Source organism: Miniopterus natalensis, chromosome 8 (genome assembly GCF_054644295.1).
Source record: "Miniopterus natalensis isolate mMinNat1 chromosome 8, mMinNat1.hap1, whole genome shotgun sequence".
NCBI classification, from domain to species: Eukaryota; Metazoa; Chordata; class Mammalia; order Chiroptera; family Miniopteridae; genus Miniopterus; species Miniopterus natalensis.
The window spans coordinates 12,202,517-12,230,267 of record NC_142088.1 but is presented as its reverse complement, the minus strand read 5'-3'; the positions used below and the strand labels follow the sequence as shown (position 1 = coordinate 12,230,267).

The window sequence follows — 27,751 nt, the reverse complement described above, 5'->3', positions numbered from 1 at the left end:
GGTGCTAGGGTTCTTTTTGTTCGTTTTTGGATCCTAATCCCCCCTCCTGCCCAAGAGCACTTAGCAGAAAATAAATCAACTAAATTTGTTAAATTCTCCCTGGAGGAGGCACACAGGCAGAAGATGCAGATGAAGCACAAAAATGAGTTCAGACTCTGCACGCAGTGAGTAAGAAGGCATGTGTGGCAGAGGTGTCGGAAGGTCAGGGTTTCCAAGGCAAAGATAATCCTGTTGGAGCACCCGGGGGCACCTCCCCAGGCTCAGAATTGGCGGCGTGACAGGAACCGAAGGAGGCCCATCCAGGTTGCCTCTTCACCTAGATGACTTCTCATTCCTTTCCTTCATTACCCTTCGTAACAACTTCTAGTTATACAATTAAGAGCTTAGTATCTGTTTCCTTTACCAGACTATAAGCTCCATTAGGGCAGGACCTTGTCCACTGTATCCGCAGCACAGAGCAGGAACCCGCTAAAATACTCGTCGGAGAAATGTGTGCCACTGGGACAGACATTAGTGTGGCATGGGAAGGAACACACCAACGAAAAGCGAGCTGAGAGCAAAGAAGCCGGCTGGTAGATGACAACGGCGAGCTCCTCGCGAGGTCTCTGAAATGACAAGACCGGAAGGGTGGAGCAGGTCCTCCGGGACGAGCGAGCGGGAGGGAGGCGCTGGCAGCCGCGCGGGCCTGGGCACCGCAGCGGGCTAGACGACTTCCTGGGGCTGGGCTTCAGGGGTTTTAGGAAATTGGAACGGGTGGTGGCATCACGCATGCGCAGGCGCAGCCGCCGTTCTCTGCGTGCGCGTGCACGAGGGGTCGGAACCGACATGGCGCCGCGGGGCCGCGCGTCCTGGCGGCGAGCGGAAGTGGGTGTGAGAGCGGAAGTGGCCGGCTAGAGCCGGGGGCTGGGCGGGGACCGGTCCTGTGGGTGAGGCGGCAGCGGCGGCGGCGGCTCGGCGGGCGGGTTCAGGCTTCTGGGGCCAGGTCGGTCCGGTGGGTGGGTGGGTGTCTCCACAGTCAGTGCGTGCTCGGGCCAGTGTGTGGATATTCCCCTTACCCCCACCCCGGTCCCTCTCCCCTTCTTCCCTAACCTCCTACCCCACCCAGACCCTTCCTCAGGGGGCAGCAGGGCCGCTCCCTGTGTCCCTCCTTCCCTTTCCCACCCTCACCCGCCCTTGTTTCTCCTTCCCCTGTCCGGGGCAGCCGCCGCCATGATCCTGCTGGAGGTGAACAACCGCATCATCGAGGAGACGCTCGCGCTCAAGTTCGAGAACGCGGCCGCCGGGTGAGCGCGTCCCCGGGGCCGGAGGGTGGCGAGGGAGGCAGAGTTCACCCCTGCTAATGCCCAGTGTTCAGCCCACCCAGGCATGGAGGAAAGAGATGGAGGACTTGGCCGGGTGCGAGGACTGCCCCGGCGGAGTAGACGTGGGAGGCGATTGGGTGCGGTGGGGTGAGGGGCAGAGGTGCTTGGGGAGAGGCTCAGAGGAGGGATGCGGAAGCAGTGAGTGGACAGGAGTGTGCTCGCTAAAGGGCAGGAGACCTGTGGGACTTGAGGGCAGCTTGGGCCGGAACTCTAACTGGAGGGTCCCATTGCCCTCTGTTGGGAGCATGGGACCACTTCCCTCCGTAGTGCCCGTCATTGTTTTGAACGCAAAGACAGCTCGCTTGGATTGGATTGGAAGTTTTCAGGAATTCCCAGAGCTGGAGGAGGGAAGAAGATGAAGGCCCAAATCCTTACCAGCCTTCTCGCTCCCCACCCCTAGCTCTTCGTCTAAAGGAGCAGGAGAGAAGACTGAAAGCAGACCCAGCCTTGCTGCTGGAAAAATTCAGTCTCTAGTTTCCCTTTCCTGAATTCTACAGTGAGAGACACTGGCCATTCTGTTACATATATCTCAAGCAAAGCTAATAGTCTTCCCATCCACACCCCTTCCTTATCTCTCTTCTTAGGTTCTCATTCTCTTTTCCCCACCCACTAGCCTTTATCTGGTTATCTTTTACGTTCTTATACCAGCCCCCTGGTCTGTGATTTCTTTGGCAGTCCTGGCCCAGGTAGATACTTGAAAGCCTTCAGTCTGTAAAGGTCTTAACCTTTTTTACCATTGGCTTTTTTAAAGGTGGGCTTTGGGCAAATTTCCAAGACAGCCTTCTCTGTCAAATACGAGAATCAGTAGAAGACAGCCTCCTCCCCCAAAGCTGCTTTGCTTTTAAAACATGGGCCAGAGAGTTTTGCTTCTAATTTTTGGTGCCCTGTGGTTAGTCCCTTGCCTCATTTCCCCATCTTTGACAATGGGGCTTCACATTTTGGTTGCACAGTTGAGGAAATAAGTGTAAACTTTTTCTGGTGAGTTGGAAACTAGTAATAGGAAAGTTTGTGCTTGGAGATCCATAGACGGGAGAGGACTAGTGGAAGGAAAATTCTGAGTGGTCATATGAAAGTGTGGCTTGGAAGCATTAAAAGAAAATACTTCCAACCCACTGCTTAAATTGAATATATTGTGTCTCCTATCTCTTGTAAGGCCATAGATTTTTATCTGTAAAACAAAGCACAGCTTTCCTTGAAGTAACACATACAGTAAGCAGCAGCTTTGTTTCCTGCCAGGGGCTGCTGTTGCTTATATTTTAGGCTAACTCACTTCTTGTCTTAAACCTCCACTTACCAGTTCCTTTGCATTTTACATGTTGAAAGGAATCAGCTCAGAGTCTTATTTTGCGTGATTGCTGTCTACTTTTAGAGCAGTGTGGCACATAAGAGGAAGTTAATTAACTTCTGCATTTTCACAGCTGATCTTAAGTGCCTTCTCAAGTCCAGACTAGTAAAGAAATGAGACCTAGGTGGTTATAAGCTGGTGCATTTTCAAGTAGGGGCATGCCTTGTAGTGTGGGAGTCTGTTCACATCTATTTGTATGTTAATAACTTGTGAGTCCAAAATGTAGCCCATTATGCAGAACTCGAGCACTGTTCTTTTTAGACAATTACTCTTAAGAGCAACTAACCATTTTAGAGGTATTAAAGTAGTCACTCAAGTCTGGAAGACATTGGAACCTCTAGGGCATTTCTTACAAAGTATATGTTGTAGCAGTGTTGGGTATTGGTACTGAGCAGCAAGGTTTGGCTTTTATTTTGGCCCATCTTCCCTTTGAGATGTGACTTTAAATAAGCAGGCTCAAAGGATATTCTGCTGAAAAGCACTTTGAAAACTTTGAAAAGAGACCATGATATCTGGGCTTAGGGGTAGGGCTTTCCTGGGATTGCACATGTAACACCCTAGTGTGAATTTCCAGGCATGCAGGTAAGGTGAGGCAACAGTAAGGTAGTTAAGTATTTATCAAGGCGCATGCCTAGGGCAGAACTTCCAGCAAAAGATAACTAGTGTGATAATCATAAACATGTATGGGAATATACCAGTGCTCAGCACCAGCAGGAGCAAAAAAAAACGGGGGCTTTCTGAAAGAGCCTATTGGCAAAGTTAGTTAAGGGGTGAGATGTGTTGGGGTGAAAATCAGAGAAAGACATTAAGGAAAGGAAGTAGCTTGGAGGAGAAACCGTGGAGATCTGAAAGGCTTGACCTGTGTGGAAACCTGCTGGAGAGGTCAGCTCCACCCTACTTTACTCTTCTCAGAGCAAACCAGTTGGGAAGATTATGGTTCAGATTCACCCTTTCCAGAGTGAAACGTCCAACTCTGATGTCCTGTACGATAGCCAGTAGCCGCATGTTGCTAGTTAAGTTTAAATAAGAATTAAAATGAAATAAAATTAAAATTAAGTTCCTCACACTAGTCACAGTTCTAGTGCTCAGTTGCCCATGTGGCTGGTAGCTGCCGTATTTGGACAGCACAGATGTGTAACATTTCCATTTTTGCAGGATGTTCTAATGGACAGCACTTTTCCAGCTACTGAAAATGTAAGCATGAGTTAGTCTCAAAAACAGTTCTGTGACATATACTTCAGAAAACTTTCCTTTTGAGGTTGATCTTTTTTTAAATGATGCATCTCAGATCATCCTGTTGGGTCTTCTTGCCTGTGAAATCCTGCTAAAAGTCTAAATTTCCTTTGGGTAAAGCAGTCCTATCATCTAAGCTGTTTAAGAATACATTTGGTCATGATAACATTTTCATTTAGAGGCATTTCCAACAAAGCCTAAGATTCATTCCAAACAAATTGCTTTTTATTTTTTCCTACCACGCTCCTGGGAGAGTGGCTTATTGGAATGATTCATGTATCTTCACAAAATGATAATTATTAGTAAGTTGTCCTCCTAGTAGCCTACAAACTAAGAAAATGTGACTGATTAAAAAGCTATACTCAACACTGCAAATAACCTCATGTGCAGATCTTGTCAACAGCATTGCCTTTTCATTTAGGAATTCTTACCCAGACCCCTCCCCCCCCCAATTAAAGCAGAAGTAATCTGGCAAATTAAATTCTTTTGTTACTCTATACACACCAAGAACTTTTCAGCCTCAGAAGCTAGGTTGTCAACTTAGCTAGAGTCTGGGGTCCAAGATTGAGGAAATGCTGTCAGATGCAAATTTCTGTTGATTTTAAGTGCGAACTGGCTCCTTGCCACCCTTCTGCATATTGTGGGGAGCTGTGGTTCTGTGAGGGGGAGTGAAGCTCAATAAGCAAGCATTGCCAATTGGGGTGGGCGAGGACTGTGGGAGGAAATATTTGAGAAAGGAATAAATTAAATCTTGCTGATACCTTGTCCTCATTCCCAAATATGCTGCGTATGTCCTCAGAGAGACAGACTGGTTTGAAATGACTTGGAATTAGAACATTGTTCAAGCATTTAGAAGAACTGGAATGTAGTGACTGATTTGCTAAAAAGATCTGGTTGGTCTTTTTACAGGTCATTATAGTTACACACTGCTGCCTGTCCTCTGGCTTCCCTGGGGCTGCTTTGGTCATAAAGCCCCAGAGCTACACTCCACCAACTGATGATTCCTTCAGGGTAGAGTCTATCAATTTAGTCATCTCACATACCCCTGCCCTGGCATACGCACTGTATATATAATTGTCAGTTCAGTAAATATTTTCTTGAAGGAGTGGCTGAAGCCACCTAGAATGATTCTTTCTTTAGGAGCTTATCACTTTTCCGAAATTGTGTGGATTGGCTTTTAGGTCCGCTGCTCCATATTTTGAGATACTGCTTTAGCAGAGAGTAGGGCCACCTCTTACCTAATATGGTCTATTTTTGTAGGCTTTACTCAAAAAACATGATGGGGGGCTTATAAAGGACTTAAAGGAAAAATGATCAAAAACCTTTGTAGTAAGATAGTGAGCAGATTTCAATAATTCCTTTAATTCAGTTCATGGAAGGGATAACTAGAAGAGAGAAGTAAGTGCCCAAAGGGAATTGGATACATTTGGCAATAAAAACTCCAAAATCTTTAATGAGAAAAGTAGATTGAATAATACAGTTGCCAGGAGTTGTTGTTTTGTTGTTGTTGTTTTTTAAAACATATCTATTGATTTCAGAGAGAGGAATGGAGAGGGAGAGAGAGAGATAGAAACATCAATGATGAGAGAGTCATTGATCGAGCCCACAACCCAAGCGTGGGCCCTGACCGGGAATCGCACCACGATCTCCTGGATCCTAGGTCAACACTCAACTGCTGAGCCGTGCCCGGCAGGGCAGGAGGTTTTTTTTATAGTTCTTGAAATCCAACTGAATGAATTTAATATGTTTTAATGTCTTGTGCTGTCCAGTCAGTAATCCTGAGGACTTCTTCAGCTGGCTTGTTCTAGGATTCCAGACATTACAACAGTCTGATGCTAATAGTTCTATTTCTCCTTGTACTGATCCATTGCTGATTCTAGGAATTACCAAAATCCCAAAACCTCTCCCAGCTGTGGCTTCAAGCCTGGCCTCCTTTGACATCACCTAGAAGAAAAACTAGTTTATTGATCACCTTCTGTGAACTAGGCACTTTGCTATAAGCTATAACATGGCTTCATTTGATTTCAGATGTGCACTGTCACAGATAGCAGTTCCCATTTACAATGGAGAAAACTAGGGCTCTTGGGAGCTGTGGAGGAGTAGACATATATACCAAGCATTGTGCAGGCACACCCAGCACTGGTGATTCCTGACCTTATGATATGTCACACACAGATTGCTAAATTTAGGTAAATGGTCTAGCCTCAAGGTCCTGCCACTGGACTTCCCTAAGGACTGTGGGGATCGTTTTCTCAGCATATCTATAACTTAGTCATAAGACGCTGATTATGAAACTTTGCTGTACACATAGCATCTCAGTGAGCTCACAACAACCTTGTGAGGTGGGTGTTTTAATCTCCATTTTCTAGAAAAGGAACCTGAGGCTCAGCGACATTTGAGTAACATTGACTGTGGTTACATAGCCAGTAGGTGATAGAACTTGTGTTGAACAGTCAACTCTGAAAGACTTGCTTTTCCTGTGAATAAACTCAGCCCCACTATATGAAACTTTAGCAGATGGTAGAACAGAAAATAACCATTTATCTATTTAGCCTGTTACGGTTAAGTGGTACACTTTTCCCCAGACCAATCTTGCACCCCTCTGTTCCATGATTTTTTAAACCACAGGAGTAAACAAACACCTGGCCTTGGAATTGAGACAGATCCTATTATGGGATATTTCACACTCAGTACGGAGTTGAAGCACAGAGTTCTCAGACCTCTTAACTCCCAGGTGTCTTCTCTGGCAGACTTTTTTGGCCTAATGCTCTCTCTGCAGCCTGTCTCTCCTCTGCAACCTTTTGTGCAGCCATAAATAGTAAACTAAAATATTAATGGCAGTGATTTGACAAATATTCTCAAGTCACTCAGCAAACCACTTAGCATAGATCTTGGTGACTTCTCCCACTGGGGATCTGTGCTCAGGGAACTTCGTGGAGAAATGTAAAATTTCATAGTCAAAATGTTTATAGCTTGGAACCCTAAGATGATTGATTTCTTCTGGTCTGTTAATGAAGTGGGAGAGTGAGGAACTCAGTCCTTCATTGGGTGAGTTAAACCACCCCCACTTACTTATTATATGATGCAATGTGGACTTTTATAAACCCTCCACCCTTTCTGGCATGGCCAGCCTTCTCCAGGAAAGTATGTTTCAGTGCTTCCTCCTGTTGTTCAGCCTCTAAATATCTCATTCAAATGAACCATAGATTAAAATGCTCTTCTTTCTTCTTTGTTCTTTTCTAGAGGTGAGGAATGTTGTTGGCCATTCCTTGCCTTTGTTGTTGGCTACAGTTTCAAGTGAAAGATCAATTTAAATTTTCACCTAGTTCTTTTCATCATATTCTGAACTCATTGTTTCTTCATAAACCAGTTGATGCTTCCATTCTTAGAGATACCCAGAATGTTTTTTTAAGTCACGTATAGATGGCTTTCAAGAAGCAGGGTAGACAGGTCATTGGGGAGAAAAAGGGACATCTGTAATATTTTAAACAAAAATAAAATTTTAAAAAAAAAAAGGGTGGAACTTTGTATGTGATTTGTATGAATTGATTTTTCAACAGGGCTAACGTATGCTCAGTAGAAACCAGTTTCCTTGCAAGGTACTGTTTAGCTTCTGCAGCAGCTATTTTAAGCAGTCATAAACTGTGTTATATATTCCATTATTTCCCAGCAACCCTGGAGGGCAACTCAGTCTTGGTTACTTTTACAGGTGAGGGAGCAGTGAGGTCCTGAGCAAGTTAGGCAAGAATAAGTGTGAAAATGTGTCTATCTTGTCTACTGGCCCATAAAACAAAGTGGAATCGTTTTGAGTTAGTGATTTGAGTTAGTGGTAGCTAGCTGGTAAACAGTTTCATTTGAGAAGTGGGGAGAGCATGTAAAGTAGCTTTCACTAGGGGTTAATTGACCATTATTGTCTATAGCCAGGATGTATGTCATGCTTTCTAGGTAATAACTCAGTAGTATTTATCAAATAGAAGTCCGTGTACCAGGCTAAGCTGGGAAGTGCACAGAAAGCATTAGGCTGTCAGTGCCTTCCATGATAGGTTCTTTCATGTCTGTTCTCATTTTATCTTTAGCAGTTCTATGAGGTTGGTAGTATCACTTGTGTTCTCCCATTTTATGGATGGGTAGGTCAGACAATAGAGGCATGGGTATTAATTTGTCTGAAAATATGGTCCTGATGAAAAAGCTACAGTTGGAAAACAGGTGTGCTGATTGTTCTCAGTGGTTTCACAATGTTGTTTTGTGCTATACTTTCTATGGAAGTACAGCACTGGAATTACAAAACAAAACTAGGGTAGAACCAGTAAGATGTGGCTTCATGAAGGAGAGTGGTGAGTACTTTGGTGATTTAAGAGAGAAAGAAAGATGTGTAGGAGGACTTACATATTGTCTTTGAAATGGAATAGAAAGCACTTTCTGTTTTGTTTTATGGCCTGAAAGCATCCTTTTACTTTAACTAAATTAAAAGCATCCTATATTCTATTTAGCAGTTTTCCTGCTGAATGTACTACCTCCATCACTACTGTCCTGTGGGGGAGGCATTGACCAAAAGATGGCATCTTGTGGTTCACATACACAAACGTGTATATCATGATCTTAAGGAATTCAGAGTTGAAGGTGAGCACCAACCACAACAGAGATTCCACATAAGCTTGGAAACAAGCTATTATCTGTCCTGCTTCCTTTTTCTATTCTCCACCTTAAGTATATCCAAAGGTTCAGATGCATGAGAAAATTGTGTATTCAGATCGGCAGTAAGCATAAGATTGATACAGTGGTCTGATCTTAAATAAAGCGCAGGAGCCTTTGCAAGTTCCCTTGAAGGCAAGCAGCAGTACAGTTATCTTAACTAAGGGACTTTTGTTTTGCAGAAACAAACCAGAAGCAGTAGAAGTAACATTTGCCGGTAAGTGTCTTTATCTCAATCCTCTAAAGAGAAGGCACACTATAAAAAATAGAAAACAAAATTGTTCCTAAAACAAGCTTTGACATTTGGGGTACTATCTCTTAAATTGTCGAGTCTTTATGAGGTCTTTATCGTAGATGATTATTTTATGAATTTATTGAACAATATAAAGTTACCTGCCAATATCTTAGAAGTTTGGGTTTAATTTTGTGGTACAAAATAAGGTTTTTTAATTTTGAAATACTAAGTTATTATCTTCAAGTAGCCATCATCTCAGTTTGCCTAGAACTAGAGTAGTGGGAAAACACGAAAATGCAGAGACCTACTCAGCAAGTCAGAGAGAGATGTTACTGCTTTCTAGTCCCTGCAAAGAATTAAATGTCAATACTACTCACTTGCTGTGTGAACTTTGAGTTATACAACCACCCTCTATAAAATGAGGGTACTTGACTAGATGATCTTGGAAGACGTTTTGCAGCTCTGCCGTGCTGTGACTTGGTGGCAGGCACACTCCCCATCCCCTCCTGGCGAGGAATGCTAGATCTCCTTAAAGAGATGGCAGTCACCACCTAGTTTCAGCAACTACATAGGGTAAGTTCTCTGTGTACTGCAGGAAGATAGAAGCCAAAGAGAGAGGAGGCCTATAGATTAGAAAAAACTTAAGGGATAATCAAATGCAGTTATGTGGGCCTTATATGGATCCAAATTCAAATAATAAAACGGTATTAAGAAAAACTTCTTTAAGGAAGCATTTGAACACTTGAATAGATATTTGATATTAAGAAATTAAAAATTTTAGGCATTACAGTGGTATTGTGGTGGGTTTATTTTTTTGTTTTGTTTTTTAAGTGCTACTAGAAATACATTCTAAAATATTTGTGGTATGATGTTTGGGATTTGGTTTAGAATAAATCATTGGGAGGGGAAGGGTGTCTAAATAAAACAAGATTGGCCATATGTTGATAGTTGTTAAAGACATAATGGGAATAGGGGTTCATAATATTGTTCTTTTTACTTTAATACATGTTTAAAATATATCACAATAAAAGTTTTAAAAAAGAAATTTCCAGCACCAAGCTGTGATTAAGGTAAGGATAGCTTTGTAATTTTAGAAAAGAGCAAAGAGATGGGTACTTAACAATTCTATCCCAGTGTTTCTGCTGACTGCCTACATGGATTTAAAATAAATGCCATTTAGCCCGGCCAGGCGTGGCTCAGCGGTTGAGCATCGACCTGGGATCCAGGAGATCGGGGTTCGATTCCCAGTCAGGGCACATGCCCGGGTTGAGGGCTCGATCAATGACTCTCTCATCATTGAGTTTCTGTCTCTCTCTCTCTCTCCCTCTCCTTTCCTCTCTCTGAAATCAATAAAGACATATTTAAAAAATAAAATAAAATAAATGCCATTTAACTTCCATGCCTTGTTGTAAGAGGGACTTTCTTCTGGCCTGCACCAGACAGGTGCTTTGAGGTATTATTCCCCAATCCCGAGTTAAGCAGTCTCTCTTACTTTACTCATAGATTTTGATGGGGTCCTCTATCATATTTCAAATCCTAATGGAGACAAAACAAAAGTGATGGTCAGTATTTCTTTGAAATTCTACAAGGAACTTCAGGCACATGGTGCTGATGAGGTAAGTCCACATCATTTTCCTTGTTGACAACTTGCAACTCAGAAAACTTGCAACCTTTTGTTGACAACTTGCAACTCAGAGAAGACCATAGCACTGAATTCCCCCCTACTGGCACTGGCCACTCTGGACAGCTAGCTCACCTAACCCGGAGCTCTTAGGCTTTGGCTTTGCCTGCTTGCTTTTTACTCTAGAGAAATAAAGATGTTCCCTAACCATTGAAAACAAAAACAACTTTAGTTCTCAAAAAACGTAGCAAAGAATGCTCTTTCTTGACCAATGCAAAAATGGCTATCACAAGAATGAGATGGATTCTGTTCTTTTTCTATAACAGTGTCAAGCAGGTATATTCATTCTGGCCTGTTTAAAGTTTATAATCATAATTTTTCATTCTGAAAATGTAGACACAAATCTTCCTTTAAATTTTTAAATGTAATATTCTTTAGAGCTGGCCTCTTTAAGCATCTCTTCTTTTCTATGACTGCCTTAGGGGAAATAAGAAAGGATGTGCATGCGTTGTGAAACTCTTAGTGGCCATGCCTTATTCACTGGCTTCTTTCAATAGTTAAAGTAGCAGGTTTGGTTCCTGTTGAACTATATTTGCTCTGGGGAGAGCCATTTATGGAAGAAAGAAAATTCTATTACACTAGTTTGCGCACATTGTGGTTGGGTCTCAAAGCAGGAAGTATGACTCAGTTCCTGAATCAGTTTTCAAATATCTTTTAGTTTTAACAAGCTAGGTTCTCCTTAATCCGGTGAATGAAGATACAGTCATTTCCATTTTCTTATTAAGAATAGTAGCTTTTGATTATTTAAAATTTATGTAATGAAAAGACTGTTTGCAAAAGAACATGATCAAAATTTCAATAATTTTTTTATTTAAAAACTAAAATTGTATGTTAATCAAACAATACCAAGAGCCCTAGGCAGTCACTTACCTTAGTTATCCATATGCAGTTGATTTGCCCCATAAATTCAAGGGAAGAGTCAAAACCTTTTCTGATTTGCCTCTTAAGTTCAAAGAAAGAAGAAATGTATAGAGAGTTTGTATTCATAGTTATTTTACCTGGAAAAGAAAAGCTTCAGGAGAAAGATCTAGTCATATAAAGAATTACATTATAAAAAAGATAATAGCAGATTCTTCTCTTTACCAGATAAAGAGCAAGAAGAAACAAGTGGCTATTAAAGTGGCCCTGCTTATAAAATAAGTACCTAAAAAGAATTGTTAAACAACTGAATAGACAACCAGATTCTCCCTAGGCAGTCCTTCCTGTAAAGATCTAGATGCAATAATAATAATAATCCTTGGAAGGGAAAGAAGTGTTAATTAAGCTAGATTTCTTAAATCTCCTCTCCAGTCTGTGCTTTCTATACAGTGGAACGCTAGAACACGTTGCTATTCTTAGAGCTACCACAAGGGTCAAAGAACCAACCCCACCCACTCAAGTGGGTGGAGTGGGTAACATTCACAGTGTTGGAGCAGAGTGCACAGTAAATGGCTCCCTGGGTTGGTTAAACAGTGACCAGCCTGTGATAACCACAGGAAGCTTGTTACTTAGTCACAGGCCCTTTTTCAAGGCAGAAAGCCTCTGTCACTAGGGTAGGAAGGTCTGATGGGGATGATTGATAGGTTGCCTATACCCATCTCCTGGTGCCAGGTTGAAAGAGTGGGCACAAATTGAAAAGTGAATCATAGTTAAAAGTGCAAGTGAAATAAACTGGAGCATTGGCTGGTTTGGCCAAGGGGAGGGAGCAGAGGAGTTGAACATGGTATAAATTTGGCTCTAAAAACCTCTTAGATCTCAGAATATTAACTTAGTAAGCCTGGAATTAAACTTAATCTTAGGGGTTGTGGTTTCTCCCACATCTGATTTCCCCTTCCTCCAAATACCAATAGTACACATAGTACAGAATTGTAGCTCAGGAGCAGCGTGCTACTTAAGATTCTTATGGGATGTGTATGTTACTCCCCCCCCCCCCAAATGCATTAGGAGAAGTGGTATATAAAACACCTGAAGGTCAGAACTCTCTGCCACCAATAAACTCTGTGACCTTGGACCTCTTCCCTTCAGTTCCTCTTCTGTGAAAGAGATACCTCACAGTGGCTGTATGGTCACCAAGTAGGAACCATATGTGGCATTATTTATCTTTTGTCTTTATACAAACCGATATGATCACGGATTCGTGCTTTGAGGTCTACTCTATCAGCTGAGTTTTGAGGATTGAGAATTTCTTCCAGCTAAAGGAAAATAGTTAAATAAATATGTGGAATATTAAGAATACTTAAGAATGGGAGCACAGAGAACCTTGCCATGTGATAATTTTCTTAAATGAGACATAAAATATATGGTTTGCTGCTGATTTTTTTAATATCTAGAGAGTACATTGAAAATAAGATTAGAAGATAAACATTGATATTCACTCACATCTATTTATTGCATATCCTAGTATATGGATATATGGCACTGAGACCACAGCAATCAACAGGACAGTATATTGACCTTAGTCTTACCTTCTTGTGGAATAGTAATGACACCTCCCCTCCCTAATGAGGGTTAGTAATAAGCCATGTCTGGTTTTACCTATTAACATAATAAAAACTACAGAATACCAAAAAGGTTTTTAAATTCTAGTGGCTTTAATACTTACTTTTTCTGTCTCCAAATAGCTGCCTTTTTAGTGCTTAATGTGGTCCCATGTAACATTAAGTCAGAACTATTCCTTCCAAAGTAAAAATGTGGTTTCTTAAACCACGTTAGCCTAGGAGCAGTTTCTACCAGGTGAAGCAGTCTCACTAGCACAGAAAAATAAGAAGATGTAAAAAGGTTTTATCATTGACTCCAGAAAGCTGTAAAGTAGCCAGCAGGAAGTATTGCTTTGGGGGAAAAGACATTTAGGGAGTACAGTCTTCTGTGGACCCACCAGTATAACTGACTGGCTAAGATTCAATAATCCATTGTCTTTTGCCTATAAAAAGCTGGTGATCTAAATAATTTTAAAGCATGCAAAATAAGCAAGCTAACTGGAATCAGTTTCCAACAATTCTGGTTTTCTCTCCATTCACCTGGGTTAGTGGTTTGGCGGGTACTTACTTGATAACTATCATCACCTATACTCACTTGGCATGCGTCCTTTTGCTCTATTGAAAAAAAAGATGATTACCTGCAGTGTATGATCTGACACATACGGGTGTGACCAAGTCCTAAAAGAGTAAAGGATGAGCCTTGATTGAAAAACAGATCCTACACTAACTAACCTTTTGGATTTAATCTCAGTTCTGTGAGTGACTTGCTTGGTAACTCTCATAAATCTGCTTCCCCCTCTGTATCCAGTTTCCCATCCCCCAAATGAAAGGAAGAATGCTGGCTTAGGAGAAGCTTGGCAAATACAGTGCTTTAAAAATAATGAAATTATCATGGCCTTTGGATTAATATATTTGTTTTTATGTTTTCTAGTTACTGAAGAGAGTGTATGGGAGTTTCTTGGTAAATCCAGAATCAGGTATGTAGTAATGTACGTGACTGAAATGATATGGAAGGAAACTTGGCCTGTTTGTACTGTGCTTTTTTTAACCAAAGGATTTTGTTTAACTATTATTTTGCAAATATTTCTGTGTGAGCTCAGTTCCCACTTCAACTCTCTCCATAAAAACAGCTTTTAAGGGGCTTTGCATTGCCCAATAATGGTACACAGTGTGGTGTACAGAATTGATGTGTGTGTTATTGTTTTTTTAAAATACGGGTTTTTTATTGATTTCAGAGAGAGAAAATGAGAGGAAGAGAGAGAAACATCAATGATGAGAGTCATTGAGCAGCTGCCTCCTACATGCCCCCTGCTGGGGATCGATCCCGCAACCCGACATTTGCTCTGACTAGGGATCGAACTGTGACTTCCTAGTTCATAGGTCAACACTCAACCGCTGAGCCACGCCAGCTGAGCTGATGTGTGTTTTTAACATTTACTCAAAGGGGCCAGTTAACTCTTTCTTAATCTTTTATCCAGAGTCCCCTTTGTGTTTGCCTTTTGAGAAGACCAAGCAAGTATTGAGTCCTACCCCAATCCCTAGTAACACCTTTCTGTACACAGCACATTTGGAGAAGGAAAAAGAATATTCACAACTGTTCTCACATCTTCAAGTAACAAAAATGGCCATCTTTGATCAGAATAGCTATGTTATACGGCTTTAAAGGAAGTTTAAAGTGGAAAAAACTGAACAGTATTTTCGTCCCTATGACTAAGTTATCATCTCAGATTCTGAGGCATTTAACGGGCCCCATAGTCAGGACCAGGTAGTGAGACTGAGCATAATGTTTGTTACTCAACTATTGTTACCATGGTGCCAGGATTAGCATATTGTTTTAAGAAGGAAGATATGTCTGTCCCTTCCTTTTAACAGCAGCTACATTTGCTAGCATATTTTCTCCTCTCTTGCAACAGGGCCCTGCCTCACCACTCCCCTTAGAATACTTTCCCTGTCTCCTGTATTCTGCTCTGGAAACAAAATATCAAATACAGAAAGGTGCCTTTGGAATGTAACTTGTTACTAGGAGTATTTGTGGATGGGAGCTTTAACTGCAGTCCATAAAGAATACTGAAATGTGTTAATCCCCAAATTGATGGTACCAGTGTATCACAGAAATAAAAACTAAAAGGTAAATAACACTGTAGACTTTAAGAGAAATCAAGGAGTTTCAGAAAGAAAGAAACAAAACTAAAACAAAAACTGTAGGAACTCTTGAGCGTGCTTGTCATAGCTCAGATCCTAAAATCTATCAGAACAATCAGAGTAGAACATGGAGAGTTTATGATTCTGTCCCTGGGCCTTTTCCCACTTCCTGCTAAAGTGCAGACACTGTGAGATTGCAGACCTTGTGTTCATACCAGTGCAAAATGTGTGAAAATAGTATCTCTCTTCTTTTTCTATGGGTTTATCTGGGCAAGTTTGGAAAACTCAGCGGGCCGTACGAGATTTTTTACTTTTCTTCGTCCTTAGTATGTTCTTTTCATCATATCAGAAGCCTTACTTAAACTCTGACTTCAGCAATAGTTTTATTTAGTTTGTTTTATTTGGCCTCTTAAAACTAGCAAACCTCAACTTTAAATATTTTCTTTTTTAATCTAATCCTGTAGTCTGTTTGCTTATTGGTTTTTGGGTCCCTAAAATGGAATAATACTTGATATTATTTAATATTGGAGAGCCAAAAATGTGCTAAGCACTATCTAGAACCAAGATTTAGATAGCCCATGCTCTCAGTGAGGATAGACTCAACAAAAAACAGAGACCTCAGGAATGTTCTTGGGAAAAATTAAAGGTTCAAGATATTTGGCAGTGTGAAATCTGTGCAGTTCTGGTAAAGTATTCCCATCAGTTACGTAGAATATGAAATGATCCTCGGTGATGTACTGATAGATATTCTTGCAAAATCATCTGTAGGCATTTGGGCACATATTAATCATTTCATTGTATAATCAAGTGTGCCAGCCTTGTTTGCTGTAATTCGTACTCAGTATGCTGTAAGGAGCCATGATAGTGTAGTGATCAGCAGACTTGGATTTCAGTCCTGTCCTGCCTTATTTATTGATGACTCACTGTCTTCCAGACACTTTAAATATACTGTACTTTCTCTTAAGTCTCCCAGTAGTCTCCCCCATCTCACCACACTTTTTTTTTTTTTTTAACAGATGCAGGAATTGTAGAGGTTAAGCAATCTGCCCAAGGTCACAAAAGTGGCAAGGCCAGGATTTGGATCCAGTTCTGTTCAGTTCAAAATAGAGTAGCCTCTACCTCTCTATCATGCATTTGTCATGGCACTTTACCTTTTTGAGGCTCTTTTTCCCTCTGAAATGAGAATGACTCTCTGACATGCCTGCTTCAAAGAATTCTTATGGAGATCAAATGAAGTAAAATATTTTAAAACATTGAAAATTTTACAATGTGTACAAATAAAAGCCACTGGATTTCTAGATTTTTCCATATCCTTCCTCCTTCCACAAAGGATTTGCAATAGCACATAAGGAGGTATATTTTATTATCAGAAAGCTACCCAGCTTGTTGGCACTTGCCACATTAAACCTCAGAGAAAAATGTAGCTCATTATAGCTTGATGGTATATACAGTCTCCTTCATAACTGTGCCTGGAGCACTGTATTTCTAGTCAGTGTGCCCAGAGTTTGACTACCTCCTGTTCCTTGTTTGTAATCAGTCATCTTTGATATTGATTCAGGTTTATGCTTAGCATTTAATTATATATATTTTTACAGTAATGTTACAAGCATTGAGATTTGATTTTGCCTCATTTGTCCTATGAAATAGATGAGAATGGACAACATTCTACCAGGATTAAAAGTATGATCATTGAGACAAAATAAAATGTCATTACAACTTGGAAAGTTGTTTGTTTGTTTTTAAATAGTATAACTGCTGGGTGTTTTTTCCCCTCCAGGATACAATGTCTCTTTGCTATATGACCTTGAAAATCTGCCTGCGTCCAAGGATTCCATTGTACATCAGGCTGGCATGTTGAAACGAAATTGTTTTGCGTCTGTCTTTGAGAAATACTTCCAGTTCCAAGAAGAGGGCAAGGAAGGAGAGAACAGGGCAGTTATCCATTATAGGGATGATGAGACTATGTAAGTATAGAATTTGGTCCTGAAGCCTGGGTGTGGCTGTCGCATGCACTTACCAAAGACATACAGTTAGGTCAAACCTTAGACTCTTGTGAACCCGTGAAAGCGTCTTCCTCATCAACTCTTTGAGCCAGGATGTATGATTTGGGGACTAGGGGGACCACTTCCCTAGTCTCCAGATATTGAAACTTGGAAAAGATGAAAAGAGAATCCAGTGCTCTCCTTTAAGGCACCACTGTTCTAAGTCCTCTTCAGTAATATAGCCCGGATAATCAGGCAGAGGGTGACCATAGATTCTGTGTTATTGCAACTCTTAGATCATCTTCATACTATGAATTTCATTGTATATAAAGAAATAAATTCTTTAAAGTGCAGTTCAGAGAATCACTAACTCTAGACCTCATTTCATACCATATGGGTAAAGTTAATAACATTTTGTGGTTTTCATCTCCTGCTGCTCGCAGGCCATGCATTTATTATATAAACTTTGTTGGCCATTACTATTTAGTCTCACTGGGCACACCTTGTTTTATGAACTAAGGGATTTATGACTCTACCCTCCTACTTTACTTATAGATCAGAACGTCTGTGTGATTCTGTACTTATTCTCATGGATTTTGTCCCCCTCAGGTACGTTGAATCTAAAAAGGACAGAGTCACAGTAGTCTTCAGCACGGTGTTTAAGGATGACGATGACGTGGTCATTGGAAAGGTGTTCATGCAGGTATGAAGTGGGCATCTTGGGGCAAGACCATGTGTGGTGATTATACCCTGGCACCAAAACCCACCATAGGCTTAGAAGAGAGAACTGGCAGTTCTTTGATGCTGAACCTTATTGAAGATTTAATTAAACAGCCCCCACCAAACTCACTGAATGTTTTCTTTTTCTTACTGGTTTTAGCCTTTGCAGGACAGGACAAGAGGGTGATTTGAGTATTAAACATACTAACAATATGACTAAAACATTAAGCATCTTTCCTGCCATGGGGGTCTTTGATTTAAAGCTTGGTCACACTTCCTGTCCTCTTCTGTTCCTCAGAATTCTGGCAAGATCTATTGACTTGGTTTAGTCCTAAAGTCTTTTCAGAATGGAGCCTATAGAAAATTCATAAATCGTAGATAATGCAATAATAGGATAGAGCTGTTGAACTGATAGTGAAGAGAATTGGCCTGAGTTTGATCAAAGTCACCATAGAGTGTGTCCCTCACAAGAAGCTCGTCTATGTGGGGTGCAGCAGGACAGTTTGTCATTGGATTTCTGAGTCCGATACAGTACACCCATTGTGGATTTTGTCATGCTCTCTGCTAACCAGTTGCTGGCACTAGGACATGAGAACTCGTTGGTGAAGTGGTATCCAGGCTGGTTGTTTCTGAGATGGCTCACCATTCAAAATCTAGTACAGCGGTTAAATTTTTAAAGAAACTTGTGTATGTTCTTTCTGTTCCTTGGCAAGGTGATGAGATTTAAGAATTCTGGGACAGAATCTTTTTTGCCAAATAGAGTTGAAAGATAGTTGTGCTTAATATAGTGAGGATACTTTATTACGTGGCTAGGGAAATCTTCAAAAGTGATCTGTTTGATCCCTCTGTCATGGCTTTTTGTTTTTAGACTAATGAATCAGAAACTCTAATTTTGGAGTTCCTATGCAGAAAAATTGGAATATTGATACTTCCAGCATTTGAGAGTACTAAATTCTGTGTGTGTGTGTGTGTGTGTAAGTTTGTGTACATATACATACATACATATACACACACACGTGTGTGTGTGTGTATCTCTTGGGTCCAAAATGTAAGCCTCTAGACAGGCACTTAATGTGTTTTTATGCAGAATTGACAGGAATTAAATGCAGTAGCACAGAAATGAGGGTAAATCCTGGCAGGGAACTAATTTTAAAAGCTATGACGTATATATTTGGATTTGGCTGGTTTTTACCGATCTTGTTCCATTTTATTCCAGGCGACATCTTAGCTGCTTTTTATACTTAAACAGATCTTATCTTGGAGAGTGTAGTGCAGATTTGTTCCTTCTGAGAATTCTGTGTATTCTTTTTTCATGTATGAATGTAAACTCTTCCCTCAAAGTACATGTGGTAGGGGGCTTTTCTAAAAGGGAAAACAAAGTCTCTGCATTTTTGCGCTGACAGCATCTCCAGTTAGTGACTGGCCTGGCACCATATAGGCACATATGGTGTCTGGGAATGTGAAAAAGCTATGCTCAGGAAGCCATCTGCCCTGCCTCCCCCTCCAAATTCAAAGACGGGGGTAACTTATTTCAAATGACCATAAAAAAACCTAAACTGACTTTACTGGGGTTTTCCCTAAAAATCCTCTGAGCATTTTCCTGGGCCTGGTTATTTTAAATTTCTAGGAGAAAGGAGAACAGTGGATGTCTGGCACAGAACATTGTGACCTGGGACACTGAAGTCCCTCGTGGTCACTAGTCTGCTTGCTGTGGGCCTTAGTGGGTTTTCCCATGCCAGCATGCACTCCCAGCCTGGTCAGAACACAATTCCTGCTTTTGTCATTTGGCAGACAGACTCTGAGGGATGCTTACTGTCTGTAGAAAAAAAGATAGGGAGTTTCCAGTCCCCATTCACACAAATGGTCTAGTGCTTGGCTTTGGTGTGTTAGCTTTCTGGGCGTACAAACTGATGTATGCCCACAAAGAGAACGTCTTGTAGATGTCATCATTTTAATGCTTATTCCGTGAGAAACAAGAAGTACAACACTTTTGGAGATGGAGTGTAGTAAACTAGAATTTTTCCATATTATTAGATCTTAAAGTCGGTAACTGAGAAAAGTTAAATAGAAACCACTGGTTTCTGTATGTTTAGGGACAAGACACAAACGACCTGCCTTTTTAGGCAGTTGTGAAGATGTTATTTTGAGAACCCTTGCTACCTGTATACATGTGCGATTATATCTATAGGATATTTTCCTGCCCTGGGAACAGAGCCAAAGTCAGTCATTTTGGTAGATATTGCCAAACTCTCCTCCACAGAGGTGGTAGCATTTTTCCTCCCACCTAGAATGTATTAGCCTGCCCATTCCTCCAGAATGTGTTGTTAGACTTTGGGATTTCTATCAGTCTGATAGGTTAAAAATGGTATCCTATTATGAGCAAGGTCAAATCATCTTATGTTGAAGGTTTTTGTTTTTCTTGTGAGATGTCTCTTTATGTTCTTTACCCATTTTTCATTTGGGTTATTGATCTTCTCAATTTCTTTATATATGGGGGAGATTAGCCATTTGTCTTTGATAAGAGTTGCAATTTTTTTTCCAGTTTGTCGTGAGACATTGTGGGAACCCCCATGCAGAAGTAGTTTATTTACACATAGTTTGAGTCATAGTTAGAAACTCCTTCCCTACTTCAAGGTTATAAAGAAATTGACCTGTATTGTTTCTCTAGAATTTTCACCGTTTCATTCTACACATGAATCTTCGTATTATCTGTTTGGAGTTTTTCCTGGTATATAACATGAAAGATGGAGAGAACCAAAGAGAAAGATGTGAGATTTCTAAAGGATATTCCCAAATCAGAAGTACTCATTTGTTAAGTCTTAAATGTACTATTTTCTATATACAGAACTAATAAAATGGTGATAAGTACTCCATCTGGATGTGAATGCCACATTTATTATAAGTGAATTGGAGCCTTCAAGAAGTTACTGAACACAAGAAAATGCTGGCAGACAGTTATTATCTGTTCTCTTTTCTCCCCTGGGGCTGAAGAGTAAAATCAGTAGAAGTTCGAAAACCTCCCAGCCCCTTTGCAGAATGAAAGGTGTTTTCTAGAGATGGACAATATCAGGAGTTTTGCTTTAGGAATTTACATTTTGAATGATCTTGACTCCTTTTCTGGCTCTCCAAATATTTTTCCTTTGGAGAACAAAATTCAAAAGGGAGCTAACCTAACAGAGCTATGTTGACTTATTTTTCCACGGAGATCCCAGGCTAGGCATTAGAACTCCTCAAGTGTTATCCTTCCTTTGCCGTTAATTTGCTGGAGGCTTGCTGATTAATGTGTATTTTTCTTCCCTCCAAATGGAAACATAGTTTCTGCTCCTTCCTTTACAGTGTATGATACTAGTCAGCTAGGGTAGAAGTGCTTTCTTTCATTCAGCAATCCATGTGCTAGACAGCCTCTTTGAAGGACGGAGGAATAGCTAGAGAGGAATATAGCAGGATCCTTGGCTTGAGGAACTCAGAGCCCAGCAGGGAAGCCAACTGCATTAATGAATACTGCAGTATCATAGAGGTTTGTAGAAAAGACATGGGAAACCCACGGAGAGAGCAGCCAGTTGCCCCAGGCTGCTGGAGATGGCGTTATAAAAGAGGTCATATTTGAGCGCCGTAGAAGAGCAGCTGTTTAAACATGCTTTTAGTGCTCATAAAACTCAGGCCTTGATAAATCCTTGGTTCTATCCCTCTGCCATCAGTCCTAGTGAACTTGGATCACCTGTTCTTAACTGGCATTGCTGGAAAATCTAGTTCAGTTCTTAAAGATCTGAGTTGAAACAGGGATGCCTTGTATCAGTTATTTATTTACACAAGAATGTATGGATTGGAAAAGCTTGAGATTTGGAGATTGAAACAGAGAAGGAATGGCTGATTGTCTTATCCTCAGTCATTTTGCTGTAGTTTGATAAGGATGGGTAGGGATGATGATGCAGCATGATGGCTATTTAGTCCAGGGCCATTCAAGAAGCAGAATAAAATATCAGGCTTTCATTTCTCATGTCATACGGCCCCCTTGTCTAAGTGAACACTAAGACAACTCAGTTTCTTTAACTTTGTTGTCTTCTCTGCCCCCAAGAAAAGCTTAAATTTCATCTAAAGTTCTGATTGATGAATTCTAAATAGAACAGGATCTGAGATATTTCAGTGAAACAAGACTTGTGTTAACACCCAGAGCCCAGAGAAAGTGTGGTATTCATGGGACTGGAAGAAGTGCAGATGAGGGTGAGGGGAGTGATGAAAAATTGGTCAGCTCATCAGGGGCTTTATATGCAAAGATAAAATGAGTTAAGACTTAAAGCTTAAGCTTAGATTCCATTCATCCAGAAATTTTAAAGATTTTCTGAAAAATATCACCTCTTTCACAACGAAACAAAAAAAACTATTAAGCAGTTACCCTTATCTTAAACGTAATCTGGTTCTCCCAGTGCTTTGCAATTGGTCATCTGTTTAGTCTCAGATGTAACTGTCACCTGCAACACTCCAGGCCAAGGGAAAGGGAGAGGATTAACAGTGCTTTCAGCACATTTTGAATATTGGATCTCTCCTTTCTGAATCTGAAGTGCATTGACAGCAGCCAGCACTTACAGTAACCCACATTAGGCATAGCTGATTTTTAGCCATCTGCTGGTCCACAGGGCTACAAAGGTCACACCCAAACCCCATAGCATAAGTTGCTATTCATTTTACACCAGATTCTCTTGTGGTTGCTTTTTGCTTTGTCCTGTCAGGAGTTCAAAGAAGGACGCAGAGCCAGCCACACAGCCCCACAGGTCCTCTTTAGCCACAGGGAACCTCCTCTGGAGCTGAAAGACACTGATGCTGCTGTGGGTGACAACATTGGCTATATTACCTTCGGTAAGCAGGGTGGGGTTGCCGTGTTTGTGTGCCTTTGATGTGTTCATACTACAGACTGCCTCACTTTGACAGATCTTTGTTGATGTTAGGGGGGAGGGGGGCAAAAGCAGGCATACCCAGTTGTTTCCGTTGCCATTGCCATGATTAGGAGGGGTGTCACAAGACACTAATTACAGGTCATGTACAGTAGTCAAGTCATCTTCCTTTTTTCCTGTTTTTCTTAAATCATAAGGGAAAAAGGTAGCCTCTGATGTCAAGTGTTGGGAGTTAAGCATTGCTGAGCAGCTGGGTGGGAGTTCTCTGTCATTTGGCATTTTCAGGGGGGTTTTTTTGGAATTAGACTGGAGCTCCAGCCATGATTCATTTATTCCACTTTTCCACTGAAGAAATTCAGGTCTTCCCAGCCTGTAGTTGCTTCATTCAGCCTAGTGAGCTGACTTAGCTCATTGTTAGAGCTGACAGTTTGGAATAACAGTGTGCGCACATGCTGTACCTGATGACACTAAAATGTCCCCTTTTGTGAAGTTTTCATTCACCTCAGTGCTAAAGGTGTACTGGTTTATTGGTGATGAGCGAGTTGATTTACCCTATTTCATTAAATCTAAGCTACACTTGTGGGGGTTTTTCACGGTACTATCTTTGAGGTTGGGATGCAGCCTACAGTTCATGGCATATCACAGTTTAACTGGCAGCATATCTATCTATGGTACATAAACTGGTGGTAAACTTACAGTCATGAGCATCTTAGATTTTGTACAGTGTAGTTTTCCTATCCTGGTAGTCACTTCTTTTCAGGGAACATTGACACAGGTCCCACCCTTCTTATGAAGCATTCCTTTTCATTTCAGCAAAACTTTATACTCAGAGGATTTGCTCATGGTGAGACCACTGAGTAGAGTAGGTACAGGAAATAGAATTCAAGAAGCCAAGGGGGGTTGGGGGTGCAAGTGCAGAAGGCTGAGTGCCTGCACAGGTCTGCAGGTGGTCAGTGCCATGGGACGAGTTTTTCTCAGTCCCCATCCAATGCAGCCCCTTCTGCCTGTCCTCATCAGGAGAGTTCAAATCCTTATTATTTATACCTTAGTGTTAGGTTTTTGCCACAAGAACACAGGGTCTTGTCTGGAATCTAGTTTCTCTGAAGGCTTACTCTGCTTCAGCACCAAGGACATAGGACAGGCAGACTTTCTTTCCTAATCCTGATTTCTTAAGGTAAAGTGTTTACTCCAAAGTTAGCAGATAGTAGTATCACCTTTCAAAGATATTGCTGAGCTGCAGAGGCGGGAGCTAGTGGGCATGTGGCAAGCAGGGTTTTCATATTTTGGGAGTGCACAGCTACAAAACTTAGATCTGGGATGATTGCTCCCTTCCTCATCTCCAGGAGAAAACCCTGACAGCCTGGGCAGGATGAAATAAGTGGATTGTACTTAAGCAGGAGATGGGAGCTGACTGGGCTACTGGTCTTCCCGCCCTTTGGCATTGGTGTTACACGCTGACTCCTTGTTTGTGCCCCCACCCTCAGTGCTGTTCCCTCGTCACACCAATGCCAGTGCTCGAGACAACACCATCAACCTGATCCACACGTTCCGGGACTACCTGCACTACCACATCAAGTGCTCTAAGGTAAGAGGAGCCGCAGCATCTCGGCTCCTGTGCTCTGGTCATTCTCTCCAACCAGAGCTGATAACAAAAAGTCATCCTGTAGTCCAGGCTGTTGCTATGAACTTTAAGCAGGTTCTAGAGGCTCAGGAAATCTTGGTTTATTCATCTCCTCCCCAACCACTCCCCATAGCAGAGAGATGGATATATGTCTCTTGCTTCCCTGCAAGGCCCTGTGTCAATCCCAGGGTGTATGTTTCCAAACCTCCCTGATGACTTCTAATGAAAGCAAAACTATCTTTCTAGTACATGACTCTGCTTCAGTACTCGTTGTGTTTGCCCCCAGGCCTATATTCACACACGTATGCGGGCAAAAACATCTGACTTCCTCAAGGTGCTGAACCGTGCACGCCCAGATGCCGAGAAGAAAGAAATGAAAACAATCACGTGAGTAGGGCAGGTCCACAGCAGGACCACCTTCCTCTCCTGAGCTCACTGAGCAGGAAATAGTGGGGTCTGGTAGCCTGGCCCTTCAGGTGTCTGGGCAGTAGTTAGCTACTGTGAGGCAGCAGGGTTGGGCCAAAGCTACCTGACAGGCTTTTTAAAAATTGGATGAACAGGTTTTCAGTTCTGAATGGGCAGGGCTGGGTTTCCTTGTTTTCACGTGTTTGTGAGCTAGAAGAATGGCAGCTACAAAAAAAACAAAGGGACCTTTTTACCCAGATAAGCTGTTCTCTTTGGGACTGAGTTGAGAGGGTCAGTCTGGTCCTCCTTAAGGTCTTTCTAGAGAAGGAGTAATTTCTGCACCAACATTTAGTTGAGTAAATAGGCCTGGAAACACACACACTCCAGTGTTCTTTTTCCTGGTCTGCTTCTCAGCAAAATTTATCAGGGATGGAAATGGTGAGCTTGTGCAGGAGAGGCCTCTTGATCCAGAGCCTAGAGATTTAGGTCTTTGTGCAAGGTGCCAGGCCTTGGTTCTAATTCTGGTGAAGTTTAGTCAATCCTGCTCTTGAGATAAGGTAATAGATGCTTATATATGCCCCTTAACTGCCAGTGTAGTTGCCAACAACCAGTACTCTTGCAGGTAACCTTTAGTAGGTGTGGTGTGCATGAGGCTTCAAGCTCCCTCCTCTGGCATGAGAGGTCTGTTCTACCAAGTTAGTTTCTGGTGCCACTTGACAGGATGAGAGGGGTATCTGACTCTTATGTGCCTGGGCAGAGGGTTTTCAGCCTCTGAAACATCAGATAGCAGTTAAAGTCACCCCTGACTTCTTTAAGCAAATGCTATAGAGATTTCCCATCTCACTAGGAAATTGGTACCAGAGGCCTTTCTGTGGAGTAGCTCTATGCCTCCTGCCCAGAGCCTAAGGAGTGGTGTTCAGCCTGTAACTAGATCCTCTGCTTAGAGAGAGATCCAGGTACCATGGAAACAAAATGGCATCCTCATTCCTTCTACAGCTTTGTGGCCTTTCGTAAAGTGAGGGGAGGCAGAAGAGGGTATAAGTGCTGAGACACACGTGTTCTTGCTGCCCCTTCAGAACCATGCTTCCATCCTGGAGTTTACAACCTCCACTTCTTTCCCTGCTCGCTTCCCATGGGAGTGCTTTTCTCACCAGGCACCACTTTGGTGACCTTCAGTGTTAGACAGCCAATTTTGTGCCATTCTCAGGACGTAGTGGAGAGAAGGCAGTTAAGTAGTGCCCAGGAGGTGAACAAGCAGCTAGGGACAGCAGAAGGAAGCCTGACTAGGCCAGCCTGTCACACACCAAACACCAGGCATCATATCTAGGTAGTCATGGGGCTGCCTGCGTCTCACAACTGCTTGTCTGTTCAGGAGATGAGACCACTAGGCAGCCATTGCCCAGTGTCTCCCACAGTCCTCCCCCATCCTATTACACAGCCAACAGGTGTTCTTGGGAGTCACTGCAAAGTGAGTGCAATTGTCTGAGGGGCACGCTCTCCCTTTCCTAATGGGGGAACTGGGAGAGGATGAGTCCTTGAAATGAATAAACTGCCCATAAACCTCCTCCCTGGGACTTAAAGAGCAGCTTTGCCTTTTTCTGTCCTCTCTTTGGCAGAGATGGGCCCCAGAAAGAAGGGGGAGGCAGACAATTACATCCATCCCCAAAACAAGATCATGTTACCAAGGGTGGGTAGGAGTTAACTGATTCAGCTGTGCAGGAGAAACACCCCCCCACCCACACACACACACACTCCCTGGTACAACAGGATGGGAGGGGTCTGCAGAACCATGAACAGCGTGTAATAGGGTGGCGGGCCTGCTGCGGGAAATGGCCCTGGATCAGTAGCAAACCATCACTCAGCACCCCACAGTGCTCTGACAGAATCAAATACTCATGAGCTTTTTATTGGAGGTGGAGGGTAATAAAATACGGTTTCATTTTGGGGTGGGTGAGACATTCAGGGCAGGAAAAATTTCCTGTAGTTCTCAGCTCTTGCTTCCAGGCTGCTTTACCAAATACTCTGTCGTTGAGAATCAACCTGTTCCCAAAGCTGGCCCTTCTGGGGGAATACTGGGTGGAACAGGACACCACGACTCAGAAGCCTAAAATCGGGCAGGTATTCTGTAACCCAGAGTGTAGATGAGGGTTGCTTCTTTGGTCATTCTGCCCCCATGGTGAAAGATTTCAAATGGAACTGCCTTCTGCTGCTCAAAAAGGTATAAGCTGTGTAGAAGGATCCTGAACACTCTACCAGGAAAAGGCTTGAGCCCAGTCTGAAATGCAAGTAGATTAGGCCATCCAGAAACTGTGGACAAATGATCCTCCTCTTTACTTGGTACATTTAACGTCCTCATGGGCTTATTACACAGATATTTCCTGGTACCCCACAGTATTCAGTAGGAAGAAAGAGCGGGTGGGACCTTTCCACCTTGTGCTTCGTGCCTCTGGGATCCCATCCCTAGTCCAGGAGTGTGGGTGGAAGAAAAGGTGAGCCCAAAATTAGCCTTCACACTTGCTCTCTGTTTTGAAGGGGGAAGACGTTTTCATCCCGCTAACTCTTGGGAACAGGAAGGGGAAGCAGCTGGCAACTGAAGGCTGGAACACTTGCTACTGGATAAACGTAGCTCTTAATGTTGCACCTCTTCAGGTTCTCAAGGGATTCTCCATTTTGGTTCCATTTTGTACACGTTTGGAAAATAATCTGCAGAAACGAGCTGTGCTTGCAAGGACTTCATAGTTCCCAAGAATTAAAAAAAAAAAAAAAAAAAGAAATCCACTTGATCAACTTAATTCCTTTTCTCTCCCCTCCCTCACTCCTCTTCCCTTCCCCCCTCCTTCCAAGCTGTTTTGCTTTGCAATATGTTACTGGTAATGAGTTGCAGGATAATGCAATCTTAACTTGTTTTCTCCTGAGTATTTGAGTTCAAAACTCCTGTATCTAAAGAAATACGGTTGGGGTCATTAATAAAGAAAATCTTTCTATCTTA

General features: G+C 42.1%; 1 protein-coding gene across 1 annotated transcript; it reads left to right on the top strand.

Annotated features, from left to right (window-relative positions):
- Positions 1 to 1,201: 1,201 nt before the first annotated feature.
- On the top strand, positions 1,202 to 27,751 carry ARPC2 (actin related protein 2/3 complex subunit 2). Its single transcript, XM_087819598.1, has 10 exons — positions 1,202 to 1,283; positions 8,814 to 8,848; positions 10,370 to 10,482; positions 13,935 to 13,980; positions 16,923 to 17,109; positions 17,737 to 17,830; positions 22,575 to 22,701; positions 24,221 to 24,321; positions 24,644 to 24,744; positions 27,295 to 27,751. Exons 1-10 carry the CDS (start codon positions 1,210 to 1,212, stop codon positions 27,317 to 27,319), a joined length of 903 nt encoding a protein of 300 aa, XP_087675724.1. The 5' UTR covers positions 1,202 to 1,209; the 3' UTR covers positions 27,320 to 27,751.

Excerpts from the sequence above, each read along its gene's own strand:
- ARPC2 (XM_087819598.1), top strand. The coding sequence starts at position 1,210 with ATGATCCTGCTGGAGGTGAACAACCGCATCATCGAGGAGACGCTCGCG. Across the intron at positions 10,483-13,934 it reads AGGCACATGGTGCTGATGAG|TTACTGAAGAGAGTGTATGG; the intron begins GTAAGTCCACAT and ends TATGTTTTCTAG. Across the intron at positions 17,110-17,736 it reads TATAGGGATGATGAGACTAT|GTACGTTGAATCTAAAAAGG; the intron begins GTAAGTATAGAA and ends TGTCCCCCTCAG.